We start from the raw sequence: 18,858 nt of genomic DNA on the forward strand, positions 1-18,858 counted from the left end.
GGATTTGGGGATGCTTGTTTTTTGTCAATGGCTGTTTCCTTTCAGAGAGAGAGTGGGGCGTGCATGCGTATTACATATTGTTCTGGATGCTGAGGGTTAATATGTCTGCTGCCACTAGGCATATTGCACAAATGTGGTTAGTTCTAAAATTAATTTGAACATGTGTCAGGAACAATTCTTTCTTCTTGGGGTGACAAAGAGCATAAAGATGGTTGCATCACTTAAGCCAGTGATTTATAACGGTTGAACAGGGCTGGTGCTGAGTTGTTACCTTTCCAGCCAGTGTGTGAAAGCTGTTATAGTGAGTTGTTTTTTCTTGTGGGAGTAGTTGAAGGTGAGTATAAAGACCAGCAGAGCAAGAGAATTCTGGGGAAGAAGAAACTGATCTGTACTTAATGTCCAAAAGGATGTGACTTTTTTAGACTCTTATCAGATGGCACAAACTTTTAAAGTACCAAAGCATCAATATACAGGGCTTTGGAAATTGGGTAAGATTCCACCGGGGGAATCCAGCAGAAATATGTAGCATTTCAAGGGGTTGAAGGGGCAAAAAAGAAGTGAGATTTCAACATAATTGTTGAAAGAGGAGATAATGGGGAGGAAGAGACTCTCTAATAAGAAAATACTACAATTGGGATATTTCAGGTCTAAGTGCAGCTGCTTTTATTTGGAAACAGACTGACATAAGTTTGCTTCCTGTGGGTTATAGTGTCATACTTGACTTTTATACAAAACTTCCACTGTGCTTTTACATAGGCTCTTGTGGTCTGTGTGAAATATAACTTCAGAGGCAAACTAGGAGCCATCCTCATGGAAAATTTTAAACTTGAAAGCGGGAAGTAAATGGGAGAGATGGAGGATTTGTCATCCCATTCTAGACATCTGCCCTAGAGAAGAGCAGGCTTTGTGTTTTGAGTGATCGGAGTGGAGCTGCTAATCTTCACACTGTGCAGACCAGTATAAATGTCTGTGGCGGTACAGGTTTTCCTATTTTGCTTGAGATGGCATTTCCGTAGGGCTTCCACTTCCTCAATTTCATTCTCTTCCCCCCTTCCCCCCCCCAAAAAAAATTGGGAGCTAATTTTAGTACTCCTGGAAAATAAATGAGACTCTAGGTTCTGACTTTAAGTTCTGAGTGAATTTCCGTCCTCCCAATTCTGCCCAAAACCTATGCAGTTCTGTCCAGTAGTCCGGTCCAGGGCCTCTTGTCAGCTCTGCTATTACTTCTGATCTGTAGCATTTCCTCATCTTCCAACCCAAAACCCCCATCTAGCTCTGCTGGTGCACCTCAGACCCTAATGTACGATGTACCCACAGATATGCCAGCCCTGGGCTTCTCCTGAATGTTGATCAGTAGTTCCAAGTGAGTTGGTCTTTTTTTTTTTTTTTTTTTTTTTTTTTTTTTTTTTTTTTGTGTGGACATTCATACCCATTCACATGCAAACCCAGGTCTCTAGAGTGGGAAACCCCAGTATGAGTGTCAGTGTGTTACTTGCTGCCTTGGAGTTATTCTTTCAGTCATCATAATGTGGACCACTGCTTGTGTGGGCATCCATTTATACATTTGACAAACAGCAGGTTAAATGGAGGCAGCCAGTCGGGCCTGGTGGTCTGATGATGACTTGTTCTGTTCAGGCCCCAGGTTCCCTGTGCATCAAGGGCAAGGGTTACTGGAGTGGCAGCATACTTTGCCCCTGGCCAAGGGAGCCACCTAATGTTGTTACTAGTTAGAGTGCCATTCGGTAGGTCTGACACAAACTACACCCATCTCTTATCCTTCTAGCTGCAATCACATGGTGTTCCAAGGACTAGCAGGTAAGGGGGATGTATATATGGGAGGTGCATTTAAACAGCTGCTATAATTGTATAGACTAGAATCAAGTGCCTTTCCTGCTCCAAGTATTGCAGTGTTTAACAAAACACAAACTTTGTGCAGAGACTCTAGGTGTGGTAACCATTCTGTACTAAGTGACAGCTTACCCACAGCCTGGCACATCTAGGGTGATTTAAATCAAAAGTATTTGTCACCAATTTTAATCATGATTTTTAGATCAATGAGCAGGAGCTCTTGATTTAAATAATCAATTTTAATCATATTATGCTAAGCATAAGTACTTAGTTATTTTCCAAAAGAAGATTTGATTCTGATTGGTTGGTAACCATTCAGACAGGTTGATTTGGAGCTAAATATAGCGTTTACACTAAACGTAGTATTTTTCTTTTGTGCTAACCAGGATAGGGGGGAGAGAAATGGCGGTGGGGTGGAAGGATGTGTATTTACAAATATTTATTAGCAATTATATAACTTAACTTTTATTTGGATTCTTAATTTTTACATTTTTTTTTATGTAACAAACTCTATTTGGATGGACATTCTAAAATGGTGCTTTTGCATATTTAATTGAATTTGAATGTTTTATTGAGTAAAGCACACTCAAATGTTCAGGATACATAAGGAGAAAAGTTTCTGAAAGTTTGTCAAAAGATGTTTTACATATAAAATTGACTTCTTAAACAAAATAGTATATCTGTGTGGTTAGTGAATTGAACTGGTTCTCATTTTCTCACATCTCTTTTATTCAGAGATTTGAAGGGGAAAATAAGTTTGGTTTTTTTTGTTTGTTTTTTTTTTCCTTCCTTTTCAACTTGGTGGTTAGTTTATTCAAAGTTAAGAAGTCATTGGACTGAACTAGTTGAATAAACTGAAATGAAGAACATGTTCTCTCTCTACCTGCAGAAGAGGCTACTCCTGTCAAAAACTAGTTTAGTACTTCAGTATGCTCTGGTTCCAAGCGCTTAGCCAGTGACTTCCATCAATTCAGTGATTTGAGTTTCTTAAAATCTTGGCAGCAAATGTACTGCTTTATATTATTTTAAATTATTTTACTAGATTATAGTAAGCGTAGACCTTAACATAGGTTGTCATAACTTCAAATTTAATTTTAAATAGGTTTGTGTGTTAAAAAATTAAACCTATAATGTATAAAATTATAAAATTAAACCTATAATTTATAAAAATACAAACTATATTTAATTTTAATCAAAACATTATATTTAAAAATTGATTTCTTAATTTTTAAATACATTTTTATCTGTACTTGCCAGAACTTGTCCCATCACCGTCATCCCCCATTCTTCTCCCCTCTCCTGTCACTTGCAGGAGCTTTTGGGATGGAAATTTTGATTAGTCATACAGTACTACTTGGAAGTTGATAGAGGAGAAATGGGGAAGAACCTTCAGGCAGGTCCCAGAGTCAGCTCTGTGGCAGAAATGCTAACACTTCCCCCTTCTCAATAGCTGGCAGTAGCAAGGAGGCTGGGTTTTCTTGTTAGGACATTTGCTCCTGGACTATGTCGGTATGCTCCCTCCTGTGTCCTTTTTTTTTTTTAAATCTGCCTCTAGGTGGTAGGGGTTTAGTTCTCTAGCATATGTTTGGTAAATTTTTCAAGCCTATGGAATTAGGGAAAAGTGCTTAATAAGAGTATGCCTCTCTAAATGATCTCATTCAAATGTCAAATGAGGAAAATGAGTAGTAATCATGTAATACAGGTCACCTCTACATATCAAAATGCTTTACAAAGGAGGGTAATTATCATTTCCATTTTATGCATGGGGTAAATGAGGCACAAAGATGCAGTGATTCTTCCCCCTAAAGGGACACAATGAATCAGCGTAGAGCTGGCAGTAGATCTCCTGACCCTGTGTCCTGTTCCCTGGATCTTGCTGATTTGGGACTGTGAAAGATACTGAGCCTTTCACCTCTAGGACAGTGGCTCTAATTTAAATCTGAACTGTGATGGTGTTAATCAGAAGTTGTCACAATTACTTCTGTTCATTCTGTGCAACTTCGTGGTTTCAGTCCGTTTTCCAGAGGATGAACATGTGTCATATCACAGACCATCACAACTGGGAACCTTGATGGCAGTCCCAGCAAAGATGCATCTGAAACTAAACTCCCTTTTCAACCATGGAGATGAACTCTCCAGGTCACAGCTATAATATATCTGTGGGTAGGAGGAGGAGGTAGCTTCTGCATGCACTGCTGCTTTCTATACTTGTACTCCGGAGGGAATTCTGTCGTCCTCCCCCACACACCCCCCCACCCCAAAATTCTGTGGGGTGGTCTGGATGCGGGTGTGTGTGTGTGGGAGCAGGATACTTCCAGATGCGGGGAGTGCGAGACTCATCGGGAGGGGTGGGCGTTCAGCTCAGGGAGGCTCGGGGGGGGTGCAGATGCATAGGGGTTGGGTGGATGGGGGAGCAGCTCCCCATAGTGACCATTCCCTACATGCCTGAGGAGCGATGGGGGCAAAAGCAGGGAGGGGGGAGGTTGCGAGGCTTTCTGCAGACAAGGGAGGCTTCTGGGGGTGGGTCTGACCCAGTCCTGGCTGCTCCTTCAGAGAAAGAGCAAGACCTGTCCCACCCAGCCAGGACTAGTAGCTGAGCCCAGTGCAGGGTAGGAGCCACCAGCCAGGGTGTCCCCAGCCCCTTCCCTCGGTGATTTACTTCTCCGCTGGCTGCTCCGGGGACCCAAAATGACACACCTGTGCTGCTGGGGAGGGCACATCAGCCTCTTGCAGCTTAGTCTTGCTTCCGCCTCAGAAAGTCATTTTTCTGCAGGGAAGTAGAGAAATCTGCGGGGGACATGAATTCTGCATGTGTGCAGTGGTACAGAATTCCCCCAGGAATAACTTGTTCTCTGGGTAAATGGAGGACGTGAAATGAGGAGGGAAATGGGATGTACCTATGAAGTAATTTACTGAAGAGGTGCTCTGTCATCAGGTCCTCTTCTCTCTCCTCTTGTACTAAGTGCTGCAGGTGCAGTAATTCAGTAGGATCCCTGGTGAGTTAACATTGAGCAAATTATCAGTTTTTGTTCTAGACTATGCCTGGTCTCTTGTCCACAGAGAACATGAGTTGGAGCTACTTACGCTCGTGATACAGGAACCTTTTTTCATTAGGAATAGCTACAATCTCTGTATCAGATAGAGATTTTTCTGGCCAGCAGTGGCTAATATACTCTCTTGAATTTGACCAATTTTAGTATCTTCTCTCTGCTCTAAAGGGAATGAAACCATAGTCCAGGACCTGCTGAATACCATCCACCTGTTGACACGTAATAGTCTGTTCTGCAGAAACTAAGTTTTGCCCATGAATCTTACTGGCTTATTTCAGTAATGGCGATTTCTAATGGTTTTTGTAACACCCCTGTTGTGCGTTCAGAATCGCAATACATAGTGTACTCTAACGAGAATGTCTCTAAGGTGCCACAAGTACTCCTTTTCTTTTTGCGAATACAGACTAACACGGCTGCTACTCTGAAATCTAACGAGAATGATTGGTTAGACCATGGGACTAGGGCACCAGATTGAGTACTCACTGTCTCATCAGTGACTTGCTGTGTGATCTTGAGCAAGTAACTTCAGTTCCAATCTCGCTCTAGTGCAAAAGCCCTAGCCTCTGTGTTTTGTTCTGGGGAGCTACTCAGGGCTTGGAGAAGGAATATCTTTCTAGGATGCTCCCAGATTTCTGTAGCTACCACTCTTGTCTGTTGCCTCCAGCAATGTTCAGAGAGCTCCCATAGACAGAGCTGTGAAAAAAGCAACCCAATGAGTTTTTGGATTTTATTGGGTTTCCCTGTCTTTTTTCCCCCTTCACCTCCCTTAGCTGTCTGTCTTTTGGAAGTATTTACATGAAAATGTCATGTATGGAGGTTTTTAGAGCCTGGTGTTTCTAGTATAAGCTTGAACCTGTGAATGAAAAATTTAATTCTTCTGAAAGTCCAAAGGAAACATTGATTCTTGTTCCTTTTGAGGGAATGGGTGCTTGTCTACACTAGGGTTTTGGTCCTGATGTACATCAGTAGTGCAGATCCCTAGTGTAGATATGCTGTATTGGTGGAAATCCTTTTAAAACACTGCCTGAGTATGTAGGAATTCGCTGCATAGTGCTATCTCCATATTTAAAACAGCCCAAATCTTTATGGAACTGTCTCTAGAAATCTAGATGGATCTAGTGCAGTGGTTCTCAGCCCCACAGGCTGCTTGCAGCCCAGTCAGCATACAGCTGCAGCCCACATGACTTCCTTAGGGCCATACAGGTTGTGTGTTTGTGTAGTGTGGATTGCGACCCACAATGGTAAATAGCTTGAGAACTGCTGATCTACTGGATGCAGTACTAGGTGATTAAAGCGAAGAGCATGGCTAGTGGGTGGAATCAACTGTCATTGGCTGTTACAGAGGGGAGTGGGTAAGTTAAATTTCTGCAAGATGGGCAGCGAATCTAATATGGTTCTCTATATAAAGCTGGCTAGCTCATCTCTTCGACTTAAAGAATGTTGAGCTCTTAAGATTCTTTCTTTTCAGTGAGAAATCATCTTCCAGTATTGTGTCCAAGTTGAAGATTCCATCTGAGAATGCAAACTATGATTATGTCTTTTGTCATTTGTTCAGACAGCAAAAGAACTTCTCAGGTGAAACCATCCTAAATGTGTGTTGGTGTAAAAGGTACCAGTCAAAATAATACAATTCAGTCAAAAATTCTGCAACCGCCATCAGGCTCTACATAGCTGCTTGCAGGGGTGTGGGGGGAAGAGGAGAACATAGCAAGCATTTTACACACTGGGAGACTTCAGAAAAAGAGAGCCTAAGATTACAAAAGCAATTGAAGATGATTTCAGATGGACTTGATAGATTACAAGCAGGTCACACTATTGTCATGGTCTCTGGGGATCTGGAACCACACAAGGACAAAATTGAACAATAATTTGGAGCAGCAGTAGAATCTTTTGGTTACTTAGCCAACATAAATTGATTCCATATTGATCGTAAGTTGAGCCTAGAACAAGAATGAAGCTTAAAATATGGTTGCTGTGGAAGGAGTCCTGAATTCCTTTTTTTACTCTTGCATTTAAAATTGAACTTACAGATTTCTATTCCAAATCTAAATTTTTAAACAAAACTGCAGAATTTTGTTGTATCAAAATAGGGCAGAATTGTGAAGTAAATAGTATAGTGGAAGACGGAGGAGTTAAATTCAGAATATCATTTTTTACAAGATTTGTAGTGCTGTCAAGCCAGTTCAGCATCAGTCTGGTGTGTTTTCACCATATTTGGATGGTTGAATTGAAACTTCGTAGTAAGCTTTATGCTGGAAAAAAAACAAATTATTTATGGGGAAGTTTAAACGCTTGTAGGCCTAGCTAGTAGCAAACTTGTGTTAACCAAGTTAACCATCTTTCATGATGAAGAGGTTGCACTACAGTACTTGTATTGGGTGAATTGAAAAATACAATTATTTGAGTTTTTTACAGTGCAGATATTTGTAATCAAAAATAAATATTAAGTGAGATGTACACTTTGCATTCTGTGTTGTAATTAAAATCAATATATTTGAAAATGTAGAAAATATCCAAAATATTTAAAAATGGTATCCTATCATTGTTTAATAGTGTGATTAATCCCAATTTTCTCTAGACACTTCACTTAAAGGCACACAGGTTTAGATAAAATAAAAAACAAGTTTATTAACTACAAAAGATAAATTTTAAGTGATTACATACGTGATAGTAAACAGATCAAAGCAGATTACCTAGTAAATAAACAAAACCACAAACTAAGCCTAAAACACTAGAAAGATCGGATATGAATTAGCAATTCCTCACCCTGGCTGATGATACAAGTGGTCCACCAGGTTTCCATACACAGGCTAGAAATCGCTTTAGCCTGGACCAGCACTTCCCCCAGTTCAGTCTTTGTTGTTTCTCAGGTGTTCTCTGTGTGGGCAGTGAGGCCCCTCAGTGATGTCACACTCTTCCTTGTATAGCTTTACCATATACCGGGAACCCTTTGTTCCAGCGCAGTTTGTGGGGAAAAATACAGGTAGCCAATATGGAGTTCAGTATCATGTGGTCTGGGCACATGGCTTTGCTGAGTCATAGCAGCCATTACAGGCTGGCAGAAATGTTTACAGTAAGGCTGTTGATTAATCACAGTTAACTCACGCAATTGACTCAAAAACTAATCGTCATTAATCACACTGTTAAACAACAGAATACCAAGTGAAATTTATTAAATATTTTTGGATGTTTTCCTACATTTTCAAATACATTGATTTCTATTACAACACAGAATATTAAGTGTACAGTGCTCACTTTATATTTTTATTTTTGATTACTAATATTTGCACTGTAGAAATGATAAAATAAATAGTATTTTTCAGTTCACCTCATTCAAGTACTGTAGTGCAATCTCTATCATGAAAGTGTAATTTACAAATGGAGATTTTTTTTTGTTACGTAACTGCACTCAAAAACGAAACAATGTAAATCTTTAAAGCCTACAAGTCCACTTAGTCCTGCTTCTCATTCAGCCAATTGCTAAGGCAAACAAATTTGTTTACATTTACGGGAGATACTGCTGCCTGCTTCTCACTTTCAGGTGCCACTGTAAATAAGAACAGGCTTTCACATGGCACTTTTGTAGCCAGCTTTGCAAGGTATTTACATGCCAGATATGCTAAACATTTGTATGCCCCTTCATACTTTGGCCACCATTCCAGAGGACATGCTTCCATACTGATGATGCTCCTTTTTCTTTTTTTTTTTTTTTTTTAAGTGTTAATTAAATTTGTGACTGAACTCCTTGGGGGAGAATTGTATGTCTCCTCTTCTGTTTTACCTGCGTTCTTCCCTATATTTCATGTTACAGCCATCTCGGATGATGACCCAGCACATGTTCATTTTAAGAACACCTTTTCACAGCAGATTTGACAAAACACAAAAAGTACCAATGTGAGATTTCTAAAAATAGCTACAGCACTCAACCCAAGGTTTAAGAATCTGAAGTGCCGTCCAAAGTCTGAGAGTGACAAGGTGTGGAGCATGCTTTCAGAAGTCTTAAAAGAGCAATATTCAGATGCGGAAACTCCAGAAAAAGAAAGAAAATTAACCTTTTGCTGGTGGCATCTGACTCAGATATTGAAAATGAGCATGCGTCGGTCCGCTCTGCTTTGGATCGTTATTGAGCAGAACCTGTCATCAGCATGGATGCATGTCCTCTGGAATGGTGGTTGAAGCATGAAGGGACATATGAATCTTTAGCGCATCTAGCATGTAAATATCTTGCAGGGTTGGCTACAATAGTGCCTGGCTAAAGCCTGTTCTTGCTTTCAGGTGACATTGTAAGCAAGAAGCGGGCAGCATTATCTCCTGTAAATTGTAACCAAACTTGTTTTGTCTGAGCAATTGATTGGACAAGAAGTAGGACTGTGTGGACTTGCAGGCTCTAAAATTTTACATTGTTTTATTTTTGAATGCAGTTATTTTTTGTACATAATTCTATGTTTGTAAGTTCAACTTTCATGATGAAGAGGTTGCATTACAGTACTTGTATTAGGTGAATTGAAAAATACAATTTGGGTTTTTTACAGTGCAAATATTTGTAATCAAAAATAAATATTAAGTGAGATGTACACTTTGCATTCTGTGTTGTAATTAAAATCAATATATTTGAAAATGTAGAAAATATCCAAAATATTTAAAAATGGTATCCTATCATTGTTTAATAGTGTGATTAATCCCACAATTTAATTTTTTTAATTGCTTGACAGCCCTAGTTTACAGTCAGGAGTTCTCAAACTTCATTGCACTGCAACCCCCTTCTAAGAACAAAAATTACTACATGACCCCAAGATGGGAGACTGAAGCCTGAGCACAAGGGCTTTGGCCTGGGCAATGGGGCTTGGTCTTCAACTCTGCCCCGGGCTTCGGCTTCAGCCCTGGGCCCCAGAAAGTCCTAAGCCAGTCCTGGTGACCCCATTAAAATGGGGTCGCAACCTGTGTTCCTTGTAAGCTACGCGCTTGGGTGGCCGTCCAGGAGCAAGTCAAGTGCCACGCAGTTGATTAGCAGAGCCATGCACATCCAGCCGGCAGTGTGAACAAATACTGTGTTCTGGACATGGTTCAGGAGGAGGAGAGACTTCAGTGACTGCCTTGAAGAGACAGCGGATGGACATCTCTCAGAAACTTCCCCAGCAGCTAGCACGCACACAGAGTCTGTCTGTGTGTGTGTCTCTCTCACACACACACACACACACACACACACACACACACACACTCCCAACATTGTTGTTGTTACTTCTTGATATTTCCTGTATTCTTTCAAAGTGTGTTACTAGTTTTTTGACTGGTCTGCATTTCATAATTTTTATTTCTCTCTTGCACTTAAATTTAATTCTTTGAGTAGTGAGTTCTAAAATGCCTAACTTGTACTGGCTGGAGTAATTATCCTTATTGGTAACTTTTTAAAAAAAAAATATTGTATCTAGGTTTTTTGTTTCTACTGGTGGCACACATCTGCACATTACCTTGGTGCACTTAACCAAATTTATTCCACACATGGGCGGAAAAATATTAGAGGTGACTAGGGTGACCAGACAGCAAGTGTGAAAAAATCGGGATGAGGGTGGGAAGCAGTAGGCACCTATTTAAGATGTGGCCTCAAATATTGGGACTGTCCCTATAAAATCTGGACATCTGGTCACCCTTGTTCCTGACCCATTTTGGGGTCCCGACCCACAGTTTGAGAACCACTGCACTAAGCTGTTCCACAGCCCGTTGTCTTCATTGATCAGCCATTGGCAATGTCAAGCTTTACCATTGTTGTACCTGAAAGGCTACATGTGGGTGTTTTCCAGAGTAATCACATTTGAAATACAGATCCATAGTCAATATTCATAACTTTGGATACAAAAATGATACATGCATATAAATGAGTAATCCTATTCAGCAAATCATAGCTTTTCCAGTGACACCTTACATGACTCATGGTGTATAAATTGTATCATAATCATAGAATCATAGAATCATAGAATATCAGGGTTGGAAGGGACCCCAGAAGGTCATCTAGTCCAACCCCCTGCTCAAAGCAGGACCAAGTCCCAGTTAAATCATCCCAGCCAGGGCTTTGTCAAGCCTGACCTTAAAAACCTCTAAGGAAGGAGATTCTACCACCTCCCTAGGTAACGCATTCCAGTGTTTCACCACCCTCTTAGTGAAAAAGTTTTTCCTAATATCCAATCTAAACCTCCCCCATTGCAACTTGAGACCATTACTCCTCGTTCTGTCATCTGCTACCATTGAGAACAGTCTAGAGCCATCCTCTTTGAAACCCCCTTTCAGGTAGTTGAAAGCAGCTATCAAATCCCCCCTCATTCTTCTCTTCTGCAGACTAAACAATCCCAGCTCCCTCAGCCTCTCCTCATAAGTCATGTGCTCTAGACCCCTAATCATTTTTGTTGCCCTTCGTTGTACTCTTTCCAATTTATCCACATCCTTCCTGTAGTGTGGGGCCCAAAACTGGACACAGTACTCCAGATGAGGCCTCACCAGTGTCGAATAGAGGGGAACGATCACGTCCCTCGATCTGCTCGCTATGCCCCTACTTATACATCCCAAAATGCCATTGGCCTTCTTGGCAACAAGGGCACACTGCTGACTCATATCCAGCTTCTCGTCCACTGTCACCCCTAGGTCCTTTTCCGCAGAACTGCTGCCGAGCCATTCGGTCCCTAGTCTGTAGCGGTGCATTGGATTCTTCCATCCTAAGTGCAGGACCCTGCATTTATCCTTATTGAACCTCATTAGATTTCTTTTGGCCCAATCCTCCAATTTGTCTAGGTCCTTCTGTATCCTATCCCTCCCCTCCAGCGTATCTACCACTCCTCCCAGTTTAGTATCATCCGCAAATTTGCTGAGAGTGCAATCCACACCATCCTCCAGATCATTTATGAAGATATTGAACAAAACGGGCCCCAGGACCGACCCCTGGGGCACTCCACTTGACACCGGCTGCCAACTAGACATGGAGCCATTGATCACTACCCGTTGAGCCCGACAATCTAGCCAGCTTTCTACCCACCTTATAGTGCATTCATCCAGCCCATACTTCCTTAACTTGCTGACAAGAATGCTGTGGGAGACCGTGTCAAAAGCTTTGCTAAAGTCAAGAAACAATACATCCACTGCTTTCCCTTCATCCACAGAACCAGTAATCTCATCATAAAAGGCGATTAGATTAGTCAGGCATGACCTTCCCTTGGTGAATCCATGCTGACTGTTCCTGATCACTTTCCTCTCCTCTAAGTGCTTCAGGATTGATTCTTTGAGGACCTGCTCCATGATTTTTCCAGGGACTGAGGTGAGGCTGACTGGCCTGTAGTCCCCAGGATCCTCCTTCTTCCCTTTTTTAAAGATGGGCACTACATTAGCCTTTTTCCAGTCATCCGGGACTTCCCCCGTTCGCCACGAGTTTTCAAAGATAATGGCCAAGGGCTCTGCAATCACAGCCGCCAATTCCTTCAGCACTCTCGGATGCAATTCGTCCGGCCCCATGGACTTGTGCACGTCCAGCTTTTCTAAATAGTCCCTAACCACCTCTATCTCTACAGAGGGCTGGCCATCTCTTCCCCGTTTTGTGTTGCCCAGCACAGCAGTCTGGGAGCTGACCTTGTTAGTGAAAACAGAGGCAAAAAAAGCATTGAGTACATTAGCTTTTTCCACATCCTCTGTCACTAGCTTGCCTCCCTCATTCAGTAAGGGGCCCACACTTTCCTTGGCTTTCTTCTTGTTGCCAACATACCTGAAGAAACCCTTCTTGTTACTCTTGACATCTCTTGCTAGCTGCAGCTCCAGGTGCGATTTGGCCCTCCTGATATCTTTCCTACATGCCCGAGCAATATTTTTATACTCTTCCCTGGTCATATGTCCAACCTTCCACTTCTTGTAAGCTTCTTTTTTATGTTTAAGATCCGCTAGGATTTCACCATTAAGCCAAGCTGGTCGCCTGCCATATTTACTATTCTTTCGACTCATCGGGATGGTTTGTCCCTGTAACCTCAACAGGGATTCCTTGAAATACAGCCAGCTCTCCTGGACTCCCTTCCCTTTCGCACAACTATGAAGAATATGGGCTGCAGTGTCACATCTTCATTTTGGACATATTGTGTCTGCGTATTATGTTTGGGGGGGAGGGAAATGTGCTTATGAAGTAAACTGCATAATATGTGTGTCTTCATTTCATAAAGCCTTCTCGGGCATCTCTCCCACTGCTAGGTTTTTCAAGTTGGAGAAAATGATAATGCTCCCCATGAACATAGCTGTTGGCACACAGGCAAATTCTTTTTCAAAAATTTTTGCCCCTCCTTGCAACAGTAGTGTACTGGCTCTACTGATAAGAGTACTCTGCTGGGGGGGGGAGGGGGGAGACAGACAGTGAATTTTCTCTCTCAAGTTTTCTTACTTGCAAGAGATCTCACATGGGGTAGTAAGGCATAATTTAAGTTTTTTAAGATCTTTGCATGAAAATGTTTGCTTTTACAGGCTTGACTCAAGTGTAAAGAGGTTGAGTAAAACTGCTTCTTGGAAAGCAGGTAGGGGCGGAAGTAATTTTTACCTTTGCACTCTGTGTTCAAATGGTTTCTCAGTTCAGACACATGGGTTTGTTATACTATGTCTATTCTTAGTCTAGTTGCTTAGTGGTCATGGTGGTAGTGTAACCCCCCACCCCCCCACACACAGTTATGTGGCCCATTTGGAGTTGCCAATCTGGAAGAAACCTAGGAATTTTGTTATGGATGATGGTTGGAAGGGCATCATTCTGAAACAGTTATTGGGAGGAGCTTGTTGCTAGAAAAAGTGATTGCAGCAGTTTCCACATATGCATCTCCTGTTAAAGCTTGGGCTAGCTCAGTGGATCAGATTTATACTAGGGTGTGAAGATGGTGACTTCAATCTCTGTGTGAGGAGCTCAGTCTAAGACTGTGGCTCTTCTGATACAACTCCGCATTTTACTGCCCCTTTCCCACCCAATACCATCTTGTCCAAGGCTGGCTGATACTATAGGCGTATGAGCACCATGCTTCTGGGAAATGTCATGTTCTCAGATTGGGTGTACAGATGGGTTCCAGTTAATCCCATAGTTATTAATAAAACCTGCACAGGGAAGAAGTAATCCAACTAACTAGTAAATGTGAGGAGGAACCATCAAATTTCTTGTTTGTAAAGTGCCTAGCATGTTTCTGGGTGCTTTAATAATAATAATTAAAAAAAAAAAAGTAATTCTAAGTCCCTGTTAAAGCTCACGTGGTTCCCTTTGCTTTTTCTGCTTTAAAGAGGAGTTGAACTGTAATGTCAATTAATGATCTAATTCCTACCTGTTATTACAAAGAAGAGTAAATCATTGAGGTTTGAAAAAGTAAAATAAAATACCCAACCCTCTAAAGGAAGGGTGCCCTTCTGATAGTGTGATAAATTACATAGGTTTGTGATTAAAGAAATCTAGCCAATTCCCACAGCCCAATTCAGGATATAGTGCCTGAGAGTGAATGTAAGGTCAGAGTTGGCAATAAATATCTTGTATGGAAGCATAAAAAAAACAGGATTATACTTTAAAAGTGTTAAATGAAGGTTTTTAAAACATCAAATTTTATTTTAAAATAGTAGCTTTCTCTCCCCTACATTCCACATGGTGAGCTGCATTCTTAAAGCTCTTTTATATACAAGACAGAGAAGCTCAGTCTGATAACAGTACAATGGCAGGTTCAACTGAGAGATTATTCAGGTACTGAGAATGAAATGATTGATATAAAAAAATTCAAATCCGTTACTATTAATAAGTATCCAAGGTGCTCAAGCTGATCACTGCAGTTTTCCTGGAATGCACAGAACAGTTTTGATCATCCTCTTGTGGTGTTCTTCAGGATGAACTGAAGATTAATAAAGCCTTTCATAACTCTGACTTTCCCTGACTCCTCACTTTTGCTTTCCCTGAACAAAACAAAGGGCACCCAAATCCATGAGTGCTAGGAGAAGAAAGACTTCCTTTGGATTTCTAACACACCATTCACCATTGCCAGTTTTCCTCTACCTGACCTACCTCCCTGCTGCTGGTTCCCAACCTTGGGTGGGTTTGGAACTGGTTACAGCAAGTGATGGGTCACTTTGGGTAGATCAACATTTAGGGAGGCTGGAAGAAGATCCAAGTATTGGCATAGGATCCAGGAGTGCAGGGAAGGAGGAACGATGGCAGTGAAGTTTGGGCCTGAGTTTTGATGTGGAAAAATGCAGCCAGTATAAGTGTGTGGTTAAAAAAAATAAATAACATAGCAAAAATAAGGGACCATGCTCATGGCCACACAGTTATTCTTTGGACTTGGGGGCATTTTTGTTCTTCCCTAGCCTTAATGGCCTTGACTTGTCCCTGGAAAACAAGAGCTCAGATTGCTTGTGTGGCAACACGTAGTGCAGCCTCTGGGGCCTTCAGGTGGCTGATCTGTGTCCAGTGTTTTCATTCCACGTAGCCCTGCCTGCATCCTAAGGAAGGACCAGTCACCTCCATGACCAAAGATGACCATTGTCCGAGTTTGCCTTCACCTCAGAGTATATTTATGCTTTTAAGGCTCTCCATGTTCTCCCACTATCCTCACCAGCTTTATCATCCTTCTGTTTGTTATTGCTGCCCCTTCACTACTGTTATCCTTTTGTTTCCAGTTTTTTTCTTGTTGTCACCTTTGTTATGTTTACCTGGGGTATGTGTGGCACATATAGGAGCTAATGTCCTTGTACCTCACCTCCCCCTCTTATTTCCCAGTTAGATCTTACCAAAAGGTTTCTTCCCTCCCCACCCTCCGTGAATGTTAAATAGGTCATCTCTGTCAATTCCTAATGCACGTATAGTCATGATGAATGATTAGCGTCTGCTAAGCATAGAGGTAGAATAGTTCTGGCCTTTGATTAAACCCCAAGTGTTATGGGGTAAAAGGGGGAAAAAACAGGAGAGAATAGACATCATTAGAACCCTGATAAAACAACCCTCTCCACCCTGCCATGCCCTACTGGATTTGTAGCTGCTGATGATTATTTAAATATCCGTGTGTTTCTTTCCTGTATTGATCTCTGAGAATGCAGCATCCATGGTGAAAATCCTAGTTGATGAAAATCCTAGCTCCTAGTTGGTTGTGGGGTTTTTAGCCAGGGTTTCTTGCCTTTGCATTGGCACAGTTGTGACTTTGCCTCCCCTTTTACTTGGCTTGATGGAGGTTCCACTTTTTCTTTATTACAAGAAGCGATTCCCTTTCCACTCCATTGAAATGTTCTCTTTGTACTTGCTCACAGCTAGCTGACTCCTCCTCTCTGATGCACTGCATATATGAGGGGGCAGCATTTCAGCAGCCGTGCCTGAGAGGAAGCTAACAGTATGCTATGGATGGGTCAAAGCCATGGGATCTACACCAGTTTAGCTTAGATGACATGAAAATCTAGGAAGCAGGGATTCTGTTTGGCATCCTGTTTGAATGATGCTGTGGACACGCAAGCCTGGTGTGATGGTTTAGGTTTCTGGAGTGTGAAGAAGGGGAAGAGACATGAGACCGAAGAAATCCATCCACCATGCAACAGTAATAATTCCTATATTTTTCTTTCCTCTAGGGGCTGATAGTCCTTGGTGAAGCGTTTTCCCCAGATACTGCAGTAGATGATGCATCCCATCCCCTTAGTGCTGAAGTTAAGCTGGAGCCCGGGACTGACAGACTGGTAAGTGCCAAAGATCGAGAGAAACACAACTAGATACTACAGATACATGTCTGCAAATACTGGTGGTGCATGTTGTTTTGGGAGTGTGTCCTGGAAGACAGATCCTTAGACCGTGGTGTCTGGAAGCTCTTTAAGGAGTGGTGCACAGTTTGGTTAGCTCCCACTTCATAGGCCTCCTGAAATGAGGCCTCTAAGTGGGGATTTACTGGAGAATTGATGCCTGAGGAGGGTTTTTTCAGGGGGTCTGGGTTTAACAGATATGGTGATTTGGACATGTTTTTTGAACAGGGTTCCCCTGAGAGACCCTTGTAATAAACGTTAACGTTTATATAGTGGTTTACAAGTGAAAAGCACTCTAAATACATGAAATTTATTCTCTCAGACCTTCTTCCATCTAGCAAAAATGTCTTGATTGCACACCCAGAGATGGAGGGGCACAAAACTAGTGAACGCTTGTGGAAAAAGTGGCTATTAATCTGTGCTTCAGTTTCACTACCCACTAAATGGGAATAAATGATACTATAAGATCTGTGGATGGGAACTATATGAAGAGCTTAATATTTATTATTTAATACAGAAATGTAGGCCATAGAGACTATGGGTTTCATCATGCAGTGTAGGCTGGCCTAACTTGATCCTCTAGTCATTTATGGAAATACCTACATATTAAAGATGAGGTTTTGCAAACTGCTTTACAGTGCTGTGAGCTACATTTGGACTGACCTCCTCTAGCTCCTCATACTGGTGGTTACCCTAGTGTATCTGCTGATAGGGGCTGGTAAGTTTAAAACTGGAGCAAAAATATAAATTCACAGAAGAGATTAATATTTCTGCCTGCATGAGGCAGTGGGTTTTAAGCATCCATAGTTTAGCGAGCTCCTTCTGGAGGAGTGAATATTAAATAAAACCAATGTTTTCTTGTTGCCACAGTTTTGGAATTTGGCTCCCAAAACAGACAACTTCCAATTATTTTGACCTCCTCTTTTGAAAGCTTCTAATGTTACTAAATAGGTGAAATAAGAAAAAAATCCATCTCGAGAATTTATTAGTTTGCTTTAAAGTTATTTCCTTTGTATATTTTGGCATATTATGTTGACAGTTTGCATTTTAATGGTTACAAGGGTTTATCATTTTGATTCTGTCTCTGCTGTCGTTTAAATAATTGTTTGACATGGGGGCATAATTTCCCACAAAGTGAAAATTTAAATTGCTAAAAATCTAAAAACTTAAAAATAAATATTGATGTCATCTGTCAAAAATATTGCTAAAAAATCTAATTTTGCAAAGCCTACAGATAATGGACCAATACCAATCCTTAATGGACAGGATACCAAATTACTGACAGTCTGATCTATAAATAAATTTGTTGGTCTCTAAGGTGTCGCAAGTACTCCTTTTCTTTTGCGAATACAGACTAACACGGCTGCTACTCTGAAATCTGATCTATAAAGCACAGATGGTGCTATAGGTAACTTGTACTAGATTTTCACCTCTTGAGACTGGGATTCAAATACATTTGTTTGGGGTCTCTTGTTAGTCCTTGAAGGACAGTTCACCTCATCATAAAACTTAACTACATAATTTGCTACAGTTAACAGGAGTTGCTAAGGACCAGAATAGCAGGGTATTGAGGTACACTAGCAGAGTAGTGTAAGGATATGGGACTGGAATAACTGAAGGTGCTTTAGATCATACAGTGGCTGGCTCTGACCAGTGATTATTTACCGCCTTTCATGACTGCCAAGTAATAGGTGGGGAACAACAGACGTACAATAGAACAGAATTCTGTGATCCCTTCAGAGAAGGCAAGTCCATGCGGTGATGAGTTTCCTGTTACTTCAGAGAACCAGTCAATGCCAGATTGAAGACTAAGATAAATAGTAAAGTTTAACAGTGGTAGGAAGACTTCATTTTGTTCTAGATTGTTTGTTTAAATCAGGAATTGTTGCTGAGAATACGTCAATGGCAGTTTGGCTTTCCAAAAGGAAAAAGAAAACTTAGGTGCCAGTGCTGACCCTATGAAGGAGCTCTCTACATAAACATCTACAAGCTGACAAGGCCACCTCATTATCTTCCTTCAGAGCCTTTCTTAAAACTCTCCCCTGCTGTGAGGCCTCTTTAGTCAGGTGGTGTGCTGGTACCACTGAAACAGACTGGTTGTAATCCTCTTACTGTTTGTTACCTTGTTTCACTAATTCTCAGTTTTGTGTCCACTTGTCTCTTCTTTTGCTTGGAATGTAAGCTCTTCAGGATGATGATCAATTTTTGT

At 41.3% G+C, this 18,858-nt stretch overlaps 1 protein-coding gene across 11 annotated transcripts in view; it reads left to right on the top strand.

Moving 5' to 3' along the window:
- The window catches only part of KANSL1 (KAT8 regulatory NSL complex subunit 1), a 184,084-nt gene that overhangs the window by 135,191 nt on the left and 30,035 nt on the right, over window positions 1–18,858 (top strand). For all 11 annotated transcript variants that reach the window (XM_038385927.2, XM_038385923.2, XM_043503460.1 and 8 more), the window contains one exon: window positions 16,485–16,589. In XM_038385927.2, coding sequence (XP_038241855.1) covers window positions 16,485–16,589 — 105 coding nt within the window. The remainder of the gene's footprint in view (window positions 1–16,484; window positions 16,590–18,858) is intronic.

The sequence above is a fragment of the Dermochelys coriacea genome, chromosome 27, assembly GCF_009764565.3.
Source record: "Dermochelys coriacea isolate rDerCor1 chromosome 27, rDerCor1.pri.v4, whole genome shotgun sequence".
Classification (NCBI taxonomy): domain Eukaryota; kingdom Metazoa; phylum Chordata; order Testudines; family Dermochelyidae; genus Dermochelys; species Dermochelys coriacea.